Genomic DNA, 14,694 nt, shown 5'->3' on the forward strand with positions numbered 1-14,694 from the left:
AGTAGTAGAACAGAATCTAGTCAGGGTAGGCTTGAGTAAACAAATACGTTTTAAGCTTAGACTTAAACACTGAGACTGTGTCTGAGTCCCGAACACTAATAGGAAGACTGTTCCATAACTGTGGGGCTCTATAAGAGAAAGCTCTTCCCCCTGCTGTAGCCTTCACTATTCGAGGTACCGTCAAATAGCCTGCATCTTTTGACCTAAGTAGGCGTGGCGGATCATATAAAACCAAAAGGTCGCTTAGATATTGTGGCGCGAGACCATTTAGTGCTTTATAGGTTAATAAAAGTATTTTATAATTAATGCGAGATTTTACTGGGAGCCAATGCAGTATTGATAATATCGGTGTGATATGGTCGTATCTTCTAGTTCTAGTCAGGACTCTAGCAGCTGCATTCTGGACTAACTGGAGCTTATTTATATTCCTACTGGAACATCCAGACAGTATGGCATTACAGTAATCTAATCTAGAGGTGACGAATGCATGAACTAGTATTTCCGCATCATGTAGTGACAATATGTTTCTTATTTTAGAAATATTTCTGAGATGAAAGAAGGCTATCCTAGTAATATTATCTACATGAGCATCAAATGATAGGCTGGAGTCAATAATCACTCCAAGGTCTTTAACTGTTGCACATGATGAAACAGAAAGACCATCCAGAGTAACCATGTGATCAGAAAGATTACTTCTAGCTACATGTGGGCCTAATAAAAGTATTTCTGTTTTATCAGAATTAAGTAGAAGGAAGTTAATTAACATCCAATGTCTAATGTCCTTTACACAATCCTCAACTTTACTAAGCTTCTGTCTGTCCTCTGGCTTCGCTGAAACATACAACTGTGTATCATCAGCATAACAGTGGAAGCTAATTCCATGTTTACGAATAATTTGACCTAGGGATAGCATATATAAAGTAAAGAGCAGTGGGCCTAAAACAGAACCCTGTGGAACTCCAAAAGTAACCTCAGTACGCATGGAGAAATCACCATTTACATCTTTTCTACATTTCTCTTACATGAAAAGGTAGTATCACAAACATTTTAAATGAAAACTTACTACTGACACAAACAGCTGAGGAAACTGCCTCAGATGTCTTTTCTTTTGCGTTTAAACCTTTATACAAGAAATCCTGCTGGCCATACACAACTTTCTCCGATAACCAGCCTGTCACGTGATTGCAACTTTCTGCTGAGATGTGTGTCGTCCCCCTCCACAATATAACATGTTGTGTAGTATATTTCACATTATAAACATATATTGTAGGCCTAGATGTAATTTTTGCAACTCCTGTTAAGTGTTTTGGCTTTCTTTGCTTTACCCTGAAAAACAGTAGTATACTTTAATTATATGCATTTATGGTGAAATGACTACATTTTCGTGTCAATCCGTTTTCATTTTGATCAAGAACTATGCGCTATCACTTTAATTCAGTGCATGCAGCTCAGCAAAAATAGACTTGTTGCGGAAACAATCGCTGCACTGCTGCACTGCATCCGTGTGAATACTCTAACCTATTAACATGGACACGGTAAAATCCGTACCGCATCCGTGCGAATGCTCTAACCCACAGTGGTTTTCAAAGTGGGGGCCGCCAGGGGGCGCCCAGGGGGCCTCAACAATTTGGTGTGAAAAATAAACATGATTTTCTCTTTCTCACTCTCAGACAACCACACACACACACACAATCAATTCCTAATCTAATGTAATGTAAAGATGTAAGATGTAATTATTAATAAAAAAAAAAAGGGGGATATATTCAGAAGTCTGTATTTTGAATGTGTTTTAAAGCCATCTTGCAAAAGGGGGGCCTCGGTCAAATGCTAATACTATTTGGGGTGCCTTGCCCTGGAAAAGTTTGGGAACCACTGCTTAACATGGACAGGGAAAAATCCGCACCGCATCCATGTGAATGCTCTAACCTGTTAACATGGACACGGAAAAATCCGCACTGCATCCGTGTGAATGCTCTAACCTGTTAACATGGACACGGGAAAAATCCGCACCGCAAACGGAGTATGTGAGAACCTGGCCTGAGTTATTAGATACGTACTGGGGTTGGGTAATGTAGTTCAGCACCCTTTTGCCGCAACCCTGACACAGGCACATATTCACACCTAGGTGCAATTTAGCATAGCCAATCCACCTATCTGTATTAGCATGCAGAGAAACTCTACACAGACAGGAACCTAGGCTCAGGCTCGAGCCGGACACCTGGTCTTGTGTGCAGCGCTACCTACTGCACTGCCATGTGGCCTGATATATGTACATAAATAAGTAAATAAAGGGGTAAATGTCCAAAAAAAGATACAGAACTTCAGAAAAAGAACGTTTAAAAGATATATAAATAAAATAAATTGATTAAAAATACAGAAAAAGATATATACATGGATGCAGAAATTAATTAAAAGGGGAAAAGAAACAATTATATAATTATTATAAATACAAAATAGAATTGTCTGTTTTAGAAAAATATATATTTTTAAATTTACGTATTATTATAAATTTTTTTAAATAATATGTTTATAATAATATGTTTTGATATGTTTAATTTGCCTACATATTTTTTTTATTCTAGCTCAAGGAGAAACTTTTATAAATATCACTGTAGGTTATTGTGTGTAAGGTTTCCTTACAAAATCAAAGCATATTTTTTAAAGCAATATTTCTTTACTTAGGTAATTTTCATGCGTAATTGATTCAGAATATTCCAGGTTTTATCAGGTTTACTGATATTTACTTCACAATGGAGATGTTTATACCTCACCCAGGATTAATTGGTTAAATTGTTTCATACTTAGAGTATAGAATTTTTATATTCCTATAAAATTTATAGAATATTTGTGATTTTTTTTGTGCTATTTACTTTTTGCTTTGTTTTCCTCTAGGTGCATAAAGGGACACACTGCTGCTGAGTGTTTAGAGCAGTGGTCACCAACCCTCTTCCTGGAGATCTACCTTCTTGCAGGTTTCATCTCCAAGCAAAATCTAACACACCTGTTTTAGTTGATCAAGAACTTCTTAAGGCAATGATTAGATGGTCAGGTGAACACCATTATGGTTGGAGCTAAAGTCTTCAAGAAGGTAGATCTCCAGGAAAGGGGTGAGCAGGGTGACCACTACTTTAAGTTATAAGTATAACTTAAAAACATTTTCTTTCATTTAATCCAGTGCATGGGAAACAAAAAGTAGAACAAATACAGAGGCCTGTGGAACACTCTAGACCCGAAATCCCCATTTACATTGCTTTTACATTTACATTTATTCATTTAACAGAAGCTTTTATCCAAAGCGTTTTACAAATGAGAAAATACAAGCAAAGCGATATATCAAGCAGAGAACAATACAAGAAGTGCTACCATACAAGATCCCTTAATTGAGTTCCAGAAGAAGCAGACCATTTAGACCATATACCAGATTACATACAGGTATACTAACATGTCAAAATAATGCATTGTTTCTTTATTATGAAGTTCTGATGTAACCTTTTTCAAAGTGATGTGTCAACACATTTGGATTCCTTTTTTTTTTACTTCCTGTTTCCTGTTTTCTATGGCAAAAATAAAAATAAAAAATTAAAACGAAAAAGGCCTACAGAGTTGTTTTTTTCTTCTTTTAGACAAATAACACTACACACAGTAATATACTTCCACCACATTAAATTCATAATAAAATAAATCTTCTGTGTACAAATACACATATGTTAGCAAGTTACAGTTTAGAACAAACACTTCTGACCAATTTTTTGGCTTGTCCCTTGCTACAAACGAAAAATAATTATAACATGCATCTTTTTATTGCCAGTGACAGCTGCAACATTAGAGGGTTAAATAACATCTGTGAATATTTGTGCAATATTCTGCATGTATGAAGCAAAGACATATATTTACAAAACATTTTCGGGGTCTTTGAATGAAATAAATTAGTGTAGATCAGTGATCACTTGACCCATGCAGGTCAACCTTCCTTCAGACAACCTTAATTCCATACCCACTCTAGATGATCAGTCTACAGGATTCACAATATCACGTCTCTGATGGATTAGGGTGGAAATGAATCCAGCGTCATCAGTCTTTTCACTTTCAGACAGTAGTCAGCTGCTATCCTGTTTATTGCAGTTTAATAAGTTTCAAAAAGATTTTTTTTTTTTTAATCCGACTCAGTTTACTTTGGCTACTTGCAAGTGTAATTATTTTCTTTTCAACTAGCATTTGGGTTGGAGTTTACTTGATTAGAAAGTCATTAAATGACTGCTGTAACCCTGAACAGAATAAAGCGGTTATTGAAGATGAATGAAGGTTTCATTATCCAGTGTTTGTGCATCAGATGAAGAACTCCTGTTTGTCCTCTTCTTTGCAGTCTGTAGTTATTTCTAAGCCATTGCTCTGATGCTCACCTCTACTCCATTTCGAACTGACCTGAAGTGCACACACACATTTTGGAAGCGATGCTGTTTTATTTGAGTGTTTTAGAGATGATGCCTTGCTGAATAACTGCGGAGGCTCAGATAGAGGCTGTGGGACTCTAGCTCTTGAAATAATTTGTGTGTGTGGGAGCAAGTAAGCTGAGACCACAGAAAGATCTACAGATCTGCTGATTACTGCTTGTCCCGTGTCTACATCTGTCTCTTCAGCTCCGACTAATGTGTCTACATTTATCCGGAACCTCGGCATTGTAAGAGAGATGGAACTGAACGGATGGGAAGTGGAAGGATAGGTGCTTACTGAATGAAATGCTTTTGTTGCCATTGAGATTAGGGAGTGAGTGTGGTAATCTGTCCATCCAGCAGACATAATTTCCTGGCTACACTGAACACTCTCTATGTCCTCCTGCTTACATTGCAGTGGTAGGGAAGTAGGAGAAGACTGCATGAGCAGATTCTGAGTATGGGAGCAGGAGGTGCTTAGGCAGCGACACTTCTTGTAGGCATCAGGGCCATAACTGTTTGATGGTGGAAAAGAGGGAGTCTCTGAAGATGGAGAGGAGGGAATGGTGTCCCTTGACCTTTCTGATGAGCCCTGTACCTATAGGAAGAAAGCACACATAGAAAAGTAATGTATGGTGACTGACATTAGCACACTATGTGTAGTGTGTTATTACTGAATTACAGTGTTATTACTGAACTCTCTTCCTTGAGCTCTACCTTTCTGCAGGTTTCATCTCCAACCAAAATCTAACACACCTGTTTTAGTTGATCAAGAACTTCTTAAGGCAATGAATAAATGGTCAGGTGGGCACCATTATGGTTGGAGCTAAAGTCTTCCCAGGAAAAGGGTGAGCAGGGTGGCCACTGCTTTAAGTTATAAGTATAACTTAAAAACGTTTTCTTTCATTTAATCCAGTGCATGGGAAACAAAAAGTAGAACAAGTACAGAGGCCTGTGGAACACTTTATCTCTGGACCCCAAATCCACATTTACATTACTTTTACATTTACATTCATTCATTTAGCAGGCGCTTTTATCCCAAGCAACTTGCAAATGAGAAAATACAAGCAAAGCTTGTATATAAAGCAGAGAACAATACAAGAAGTGCTACCATACAAGATCCCTTAACTGAGTTCCAGAAGAAGCAAAGTGCGCAGAGTAGAGTTGTAAGTGCCAGAGTAAGTTTTTTTATGTTCCACCCAAAAAATTGGAACTTTTCTTAAAGAATGTGAACAAAAGTCCACTGTTTCCTACTCCACACCTCGCTGCACAGAGAGCTGGGAATTTGCTGTCCTTTTTCTCTTGGTCCTTTCCTCTCCCTCTCTCTTTCTACCTCTACTTTTCTCTACCTCTCCCTATCTTTTTCTCTCTTGATTTCACATCACACTGTCATCCTCTCCTTCGTTCGTCTTCATTTCCCTAATTATTAATTACAGACACCAGTTATTTATCATTATAATTGGACATCATATCTGTTCTTTCCTTTATAATTATACACTAACTTATTTTACTTGTCCTTGATGTCCAGCTCTCCTTTTTGTTTAGGTACTAATAACCTCCTAACATTAAACAGAGGTAGAAACACATTATGCACTATTTTACTTTAGTGTACTGGTTTCAGAAATCAGTCAGATTTGAAGACATTAGGAGATATACAAAAAGTGTTAAGATGTGTAAGCACAGGTCTGTAAGTTTACAAAGTTGTCTGTGGTCCTCTGTGGTTCTTTTTGAGGCAGATTACTGTGAGCTATTTGGCTCAAAAACAGTTGAAGGGAAAAGGCTTTTCTGGTATGATACCTGTAGCTCTGTGTTAAATCATTACAGAAATTTGGGGCTACTTTCAAATGATGTAGGATGTATCTGAGCTGGAAAGTGACATTCAAACCTCTCAACCCAGATCACGCCGCTGTCCACACCCTCATCTCCCACTATTTCCACTTGTGTAATGCTTCCTAGAAAAGCACTGTCTTGGTCATAGGCTACACTAACATATGGAACACACACACACAAACACACACACAGAGACACACCAGCCAGCTTATGGGTTTCACAGCAAAGGGAGTACTTCTGCAATCAAACTTCAATATTATGGGCTAGCTAGCATATTTACGCAATTATCTAATCAACACACACAACACACAGACTCTCACCTGCAGTAATATCTTATTCCCATCGTAATCCTTGGTTTGCCAACGTATGTCACTGATTGGTCTACAGGGATGGGGCAGAAGTGCTATGAGTTCAGCCATATTTCTCACACGTATCTCCATAAGGGTGCATTCAGTGGGTGTAGGATCTTGTCCTTTTGGTAACCGCTTAAATGATAGTTGAATCTCCATGTGGTGGTTAGAGTAGACCACGCAGAAGCTATAAAGCTGGTTTCTCTGTGCTAGAGGGCGACGCAGAAGCAGTCTGTAGAGACGCACCTGATCACTGTAGGTCTCATATCGGCAATATATAGTGAATCGTACAATCTCCTTTCCATAATGTACCTGCTGCAGGGCCCACAGTGGTGTGCCAGGGGCTAGTATGAAGAAATCCTGCATTGCTGGGGAAAATGTTAAGTCTTTTACGTACTCTGTGTGGTGGTAACGCCATGGAGGGCATCTCAGCTGCTGCTCATGGCTCTCTTCCCTTCCATAATCTTCTTGCAAGAAGAGGATGACAGATAGGTATGGACAAAGAGATAGGTGGAGGTCCGTTAGGCACTGTGGCCTTGGTTGGGGCCTTTCTGCTCGCTCTGACACTCTGAAGAGGGTCAGTTGTGGGTGGAGGAGGGAGAGGAGTTGGTCTGCAGCACTTTGGAGTGTTTTTGCCTCACCTGGATCTGTTATGATGTGAACAGAAACGAGGAAGGGGTCTTGCAGGAGGTCTCCCATAGACAAATCCCACGGACATGGACAATGAAAAACAGTTGGACTGAGAGGAAAGCAATGAGCATATAACTGAATACAAATTTTATGAAAACAAAACATTTAGACATTAAAACAATGCTATCAGTGAAAACCCTATATACAGTGTCCTGTAGATTGGAGTGTCACACATAAGTCCTGAGGGCCCAATAAACGTTCTGATCTGGCACAACAAATGAATTTAAAATCCACAATCTGAATTAAAATCATCTTGCGGACTGTAACTGATTTGAAATATTAGAAAAAGAGCAGCTATAAACTCTGCCAATGACAAAATATGTGAATAGTGTAATTCTTAATTAGCATGCTAAAACTTTTAAGCTGTAAGAACTAATTTAGGGGTTTCAAATCATTGCTTACATTATTTTATATTATATTATGTTATATTAATATTATATTATATTAAGTTATATTAATTACATGTTTATATGTAAATAATTTTGCACACAATATTTATATATAGTTTCTTTAGATTCTTGAGAGGTCAGAGGAGAATGGCCAGGCTGACAGGAATGCTATAGTAACACAACTAACCACTGTTTACAGGATAGTGAGCTGAAATGTGAACACAGGCTCAACAAAACTGAACAGATCAAGACTGGAAAAAAATTGTCTGGTCTTTTTCCAGTCTTCCACAGCTCAAGGTTTGACGTGTTGTGCATCCTGAGATGTGCACGCACGCATATTTTCAAGAAGGAAAATAAATAACTAGAAATAGTAAAGAGGACTCAAATATTTCTGCAGTGAACAAGAGGTGTTTATATTGTTCTCATCATTACTTGTGGGCATATTTTTGTTTTTTCTTTTTCTTTTCTTTTGACAAAACAGAAATGAAAAAACGCCAATGGAGTGATTGATTCATGAAATTAATTTTACTATATTTCTAGGTATTCGCATTAACACATTAGTGGAATCGACAAAACACATACAGTGCACATCATATGTCAGGAAAGATGTTTTTCAATCATAATTATTTTGGGATATTTGTCCTTTAATGCTTCATTATAAAATAGGAAAAGAAGTTAAAGTTCTACTTTAAACTATTTCTTGTGTACTGGTACTATACATACAGTACATCGGGCTACTTACACCTTTTCCACATTCCCTCTTGCTCTCAATCATTCTGCTTTTGCTCCCTTCTCACTCAGGGGACTTGTCCTACTTTGTTTGTTGTTCAAGGTTGAGGGCATGATGGGGCGAGGGAACGCTGTGCTCTTACAAGCTTACACACACAAACAGAAACCCCCCATACACAAACTCACCAGCAGCAGACCTCAATGCTTTTACTGTATTGCCTTACCTGTAACTTGTAAGTGATTACATGTAATTAAACACTTTCACAGAATTACCTCTGCAACATTTTACACCAGTTAAACACAAAGAGAGGTGAAAACCGAATATAAATCCAGAGCAATGTGCAAAAGTTACTCCAGTACATTTACAGTGAAGTTAAATTTACAGTACTTTCCTCTTCAAACGTTTGAGACTTTTTCACCCTCGAGAGTCCACGGCTGTAAACATACTACTATTAATGAAATTCATGAACATACAAACGATGGTAAGTAATGACTAGTTATAAGTCATATTAGTTATATTAGTCCACACATTATTACAATTATTAATCATAAACTTTCTCTCTGACCATTTAGAAACAGGGACTGCAATACTGAAGTTACATTACTGTCTAAATCTAAACAGTGCTCAATTTAGGTGCACCTACAGTACTTAGTATTTACACTCACAGGCACTTTACTAAGGTCAGCTTAACATACATACTTTATAGATTTATAATGACTGAATATAACCTATCTGTTGCTCTGCAGTTTGTCAGGCCTCCTCTGCTCTCGTTTTACCATGGGATGGAAAATAGACAAGAAAATATAGTTAGCTGGCTAACTGGCAAGATCATGTTAAATTGGTTAATGTAAGTCTGATGGAACAAGGCCAGCAAAATAGCCTCATGAGACAAAAAGAGACTGACATATTTAACAGCCGTTTGTCATAACAAAGTTCAGATAAATTCACAAAGAAACTTTCCATTTCCTGCTTTATCTGCCCTTCCACTAAAGAGCCACCTCTATCCTGCTTTTACTGAGTAGTCTGAAGGTGAACAAAGACACAGAGCAGATTACTAAAATAAACAATCTGTCATGACAGTGAAAGGTGAATCAGTTTTATGGCCATGATTCAATAACGATTCCACTGCATGAATGCTTAGAACATAATGTCCCACTTTTTAAAGGACTACGAATAACTTCTTTTATAAAAACATACTAGTTCTAAGAACAATGGCTTTTGGTATTAAAGGACGACTCCATCCCAATTATTAGTATTTTTTATTTATTAAAAAATAAAATTAGTTAATGTTCACATTAAATATCAGAATGGGGGGGCGGGGGGGGGTGATCTCTGTGATGTTAATCGTGGCATGGTTGTTGGTACGAGATGGGCTGGTTTGAGTATTTCAGAAACTGCTGATCTTCTGCGATTTTCACACACAACAGTCTCTAGAGTAAAGCATCCTGTGTGCGGAGGATCTGCAGGCTGAAACACCTTGTTGATGAGAAAGATCAGAGGAGAATGACCAGACCTTTTTTTAATCTTCAGTTGTCCAGTTTCAGTGACCTTGTGCCCATGATGGCCTCAGATTCCTGTTCTTGTTTAACAGGTGTGGACTCCTGCTGTTGTAGCCCGTCCACCTCAAGATTTGATGTTCTGTGCATGCTGAGATGCTTTTCTGCTCACCATGGTTGTAAAGAGTGATTATATGAATTAGTATATCCTTCCTGGGAGCTTGAACCAATCTGGCAATTTTCCTCTGACCTCTCATCTACACTCATCCTATTTCCACAAACATTAAGAGAGTAATTAGCAGCCAGGTATTGCTAATGAAATGCACAGGATTAGTAAATCATCAAGAACCTTTGGCAGTTTGGTATTTTGCCGCAATCAGGTGCGTGTCTGTGTCTGTGGGTGTCTGATCCATCTGAGAAAATGGATATATATATATATATATATATATATATATATATATATATATATATATATATATATATATATATATATATATATATATTCTGTACCGCTTATCCTACACAGGGAGCATGGTGCCTATCCCACCCTGGACAGGGTGCCAACTCATCACAGGGCACAATTGCACACATACTTACACACCCATTCACGAACTACGGACAATTTAGAGATTACAGTCAGCCTACAATGCATGTCTTTAAACTGTAGGAGGAAACCAGAGTACCCAAAGGAAACCCCCTAAACACATGGAGACATGCAAACCTGTTAACATGTTAACTCAGATTTTCCTCATGCCTAATCTCTTCAATTGAAGTGATGTTCATCCCAAAGGTGTTCAGTGGGGTTGAGGTCAGGGCTCTGTGCAGGACACTCAAGTTCTTACACTCCAACCTTAACACACCATGTCTTTAAGGTTTATCGCTTTGTGCATGGGGGCACTGTCATGCTGGTACAGGTTTGGGCCTCTTAGTTCCAGTGAAAAAAATTCTTAATGCTAGAGCAACCCAGGAGATTCTATACAATTGTGTGCTTCCAACTCTCTAGCAACCGTTTGGGGAAGAACCACATATGGGTGTGATGGTCAGGTGTCCACAAACTTTTGGCCATATGAATGTTTCATTGAAACTGCCAAATAAAGCAACTTCTTCATTGATCGCGTGTTCTGTGGATTCCACAAATACATGTGGACAATTGGAACTTAACAGAAAACATTTTCATTTCTATTTTGTCAAGCAATTGTGCAAGTTATATGTTTTTGTCTAAACCATTGAAGAGAAAAGAATAAAGGGGAGAAAAACATCCTTCAATTGAAGCTGGAAACAAATAAACATCCTTTTCACTGCAGAAATATTCAAATCATCTCCACTATTTCTCTAGATACTTAAAGTCATGGGAAAAAGAAAGTACACCCTCCTCCAATTCTATGTTTTTATTTATCAGGACCTACATAACAACTGTACGGTCCTCACCAACTTCTACAAACAAATAACCTCAAATGCGAAAAAAAAAACCCCACAACAGATTTCAAAATGTAGCTATTTTCCCCAAAAAGTAAAATGACATTCAGAAACCAGGTGAAAAAATAAGTACACCACTCCTACTTCCACAATCATTAAGAGAGCCAGGTGTTACTAATGAAATGCACACAATTAGTTAATCATCAAGAACTTTTGGCAATTTGGTATTCTGGAGCACTCAGGTGTGTGTATACATCATGCCAAGACCTCAGAGAAGCAATTGGTGCTCGTCATCAATCTGGGAAGGATTATAAGGCCATCTCCAAACAATTTGAACTTCACCATTTTACAGTGAGAACAACTGTTTACAAATGAATAGCCATCAAGACAGCTGAAGAAAAACACAAGACCTACATCATGTAATCTATACCTCTGTATGCACATTAAATGTTTATGTTCATGACAGCACAAACAGAAAAAGACTGAACAAGTATGGTTTTCACGAAAGGGTGGCAAGAAAGAAGCCCCTTCTCTCCAAAAATGACTTTATTGCATCTGCAAAACCCACAAACGTCCTGGAACAATATCCTATAGACTGATGAGACCAAGGTGGAGATATTTGGTCATCATGCACAGCACCATATTTGGTGAAAACCAAACACAGTGTATCACTACAAACACCTCATACCAACTGTCAAGCATGGTGGTGGACGGGTGATGATTTGGGTTTGTTTTGCAGCCCCAGGACTTGGGATTTCATTGAGACAACAACAAACATCACTTTATACAAGAATGTTGTTGAGACAAATGTGAGGCCGTCTGTCCAGCAGCTTAAGCTGGGCCGAAACTGGGTCATGCTACAGGATAGTGATCCCATGCACACCAACAAATCAACATCTGAATGGCTAAAGAAGAAAACAATTAAGATGAGATTGAGATGGTGTGGTGGGATCTTATGAGAGCTGTGCATAAACAAATGCTCTCAAATGTCAATGAACTGAAGTAATGTTGTAAAGAAGAGTGGGCTAAAATTTCTCCAAAATCATGTGATAAATGAATGATAAAGTCCTACATAAAATGATTATTTCAAATTATTGTTGCTAAAGGTGGTTTATTTGTTTATAGAAGTTGATGAGGACCACACAATTGTTATTTAGGCCCTGATAAATAAAAACATAGAACTGAAGAACTGTATACATTCTTTTTCTCTTGACTGTATTTGCTTTCTTCTATTCTCTCAATCAGCACTGTTTATATAAGAGGGCATTAAGAGATGTATTTATCTTCCTGTGTGTGTGTGTGTGTGTGTGTGTGTGTGTGTGTGTGTGTGTGTGTGTGTGTGTGTGTGTGTCTTTCAGAGCAACCATGCACTTCCAGATTAAAGGTCTAATATTGGATATAATCCCTCCACTGGGAAACACACAATACACCTGACAGAGAATTAGGGAAAGGTCATGCACTGTAAAGAGAAGCGCAACACCCAAGAAGCTCTTATAATAGAGAGAGAGAGAGAGAGAGAGAGAGAGAGAGAGAGAGAGAGAAGGGGGAGAGAGAGAGAGAGAGAGAGAGAGAGAGAGATTCACTTACTGCTTGTAAGTGGACTGGACACTGGACTGGAGTCTCTGGAGACAGACACACAGACAGACAGCAGCTCTGTGAGGCGCTGATATGAAATAAAGAGTAAAACTAACAAACAAACAAAACTCTGTTCTGTAACCCGGTACTGTAACCCGGTACTGTAACTCTGATCTGTAACCCGGTACTGCGACTCTGTTCTGTAACACTTACCCAGCGGTCTCCGCTCCCGGATCCGCGCGCTCAATCTCACTCGAGTTCTTCTCCATCTCAGATGAAGATGACGTTTATGTCCTTTATGGCGCACAGTTCACCCGGTTTCCCCCTCACCAGCCTGAAGACCATAAAAACAAAACTTTCCCGTAACGTTATACTTTGTAAATTGCGTTTACAAATGATGCGTTTTTGGACGTCCCCTATTCTGCGTCTGACGTAATGACTTGGAGCTGATGAGGGAAGGAGCGCGCGCTGGTTCGAGGAACACCTTTCACGTTAAAACTCACGGCGTGCTCACGCCCCGCTTCCGCCACCCGGAGGCAGCAAACGTGGTCAACAAAGTCACGACTCAGTTCAGTTATTATTTCGTCTTATGAAAAAAATAATAAAAAGTGCAGGTTTTGGATTCGGTACTCAGATTCAGGAAACAGATTTGATTTGTCAAAGTTGAGCGCAAACCTGAGAGAAAAAAAGCGCACATTTCATCCATGCGTTTGTATTTGTTTCGGTGTTGCTGTGGTGTAAATGTGGTGCAGCTGAGGTGTAAATGTGGTGCAGCTGAGGTGTAAATGTGGTGCAGCTGAGGTGTAAATGTGGTGCAGCTAAGATGTAAATGTGGTGTAGCTGTGGTGTAAATGTGGTGCAGCTGAGGTGTAAATGTGGTTCAGCTGAGGTGTAAGTGTGGTGCAGCTGAGGTGTAAATGTGGTGTAAATGTGGTGCAGCTGAGGTGTAAATGTGGTGTAAATGTGTAAATGTGCAGCTGAGGTGTAAATGTGGTGCAGCTGAGCTGTAAATTTGATGTAGCTGTGGTGTAAATGTGGTGCAGCTGAGCTGTAAATGTGGTGCAGCTGAGGTGTAAATGTGGTATAGCTGTGGTGTAAATGTGGTGTAAGTGTGGGGCAGCTAAGGTGTAAATGTGGGGTAAATGTGGTTCAGCTGAGGTGTAAATGTGGTGTAGCTGAGGTGTAAATGTGGTGTACCTGTGGTGTAAATGTGGTGCAGCTGAGGTGTAAAAGTGGTGCAGCTGAGGTGTTAATGTGCTGTAAATGTGGTGCAGCTGAGGTGTAAATGTGGTGTAAATGTGTAAATGTGGTGCAGCTGAGCTGTAAATGTGGTGCAGCTAAGGTGTAAATGTGGTGCAGCTGAGGTGTAAATGTGGTGCAGGTGAGGTGTAAATGTGGTGTAAATGTGGTGCAGCTGTGGTGTAAATGTGGTGCAGCTGAGGTGTAAATGTGGTGCAGGTGAGGTGTAAATGTGGTGTAAATGTGGTGCAGCTGTGGTGTAAATGTGGTGCAGCTGAGGTGTAAATGTGGTGCAGCTGTGGTGTAAATGTGGTGTAGCTGAGGTGTAAATGTGGTGTAGCTGAGCTGTAAATGTGGTGTAGCTGTGGTGTAAATGTGGTGCAGCTGAGCTGTAAATGTGGTGTAACTGTGGTGCAAATGTGGTGCAGCTGAGGTGTAAATGTGGTGTAAATGTGGTGCAGCTGAGCTGTAAATGTGGTGTAAATGTGGTGCAGCTGAGGTGTAAATGTGGTGGGAATGTGGTGCAGCTGAGGTGTAAGTGTGGGGCAG

At 39.2% G+C, this 14,694-nt stretch overlaps 1 protein-coding gene across 1 annotated transcript; it reads right to left on the reverse strand.

The window, feature by feature from the left end:
* Positions 1-2,070: 2,070 nt before the first annotated feature.
* On the reverse strand, positions 2,071-13,369 carry LOC108261079 (protein FAM124A). Its single transcript, XM_017461940.3, has 3 exons — positions 13,120-13,369; positions 6,581-7,379; positions 2,071-5,028 (listed from the first exon to the last, which is right to left on the reverse strand). Exons 1-3 carry the CDS (start codon positions 13,173-13,175, stop codon positions 4,327-4,329), a joined length of 1,557 nt encoding a protein of 518 aa, XP_017317429.3. The 5' UTR covers positions 13,176-13,369; the 3' UTR covers positions 2,071-4,326.
* Positions 13,370-14,694: the final 1,325 nt, after the last annotated feature.

The sequence above is a fragment of the Ictalurus punctatus genome, chromosome 6, assembly GCF_001660625.3.
Source record: "Ictalurus punctatus breed USDA103 chromosome 6, Coco_2.0, whole genome shotgun sequence".
Classification (NCBI taxonomy): Eukaryota; Metazoa; Chordata; class Actinopteri; order Siluriformes; family Ictaluridae; genus Ictalurus; species Ictalurus punctatus.

Coding starts and splice junctions, on each gene's coding strand:
- LOC108261079 (XM_017461940.3), bottom strand. CDS start 13,175: ATGGAGAAGAACTCGAGTGAGATTGAGCGCGCGGATCCGGGAGCGGAG. Junction 7,380..13,119: donor CCGGGAGCGGAGACCGCTGG/GTAAGTGTTACA, acceptor TAAAATTTGTAT/TCAGTTATATGCTCATTGCT. Junction 5,029..6,580: donor GGAATAAGATATTACTGCAG/GTGAGAGTCTGT, acceptor TTCTTCCTATAG/GTACAGGGCTCATCAGAAAG.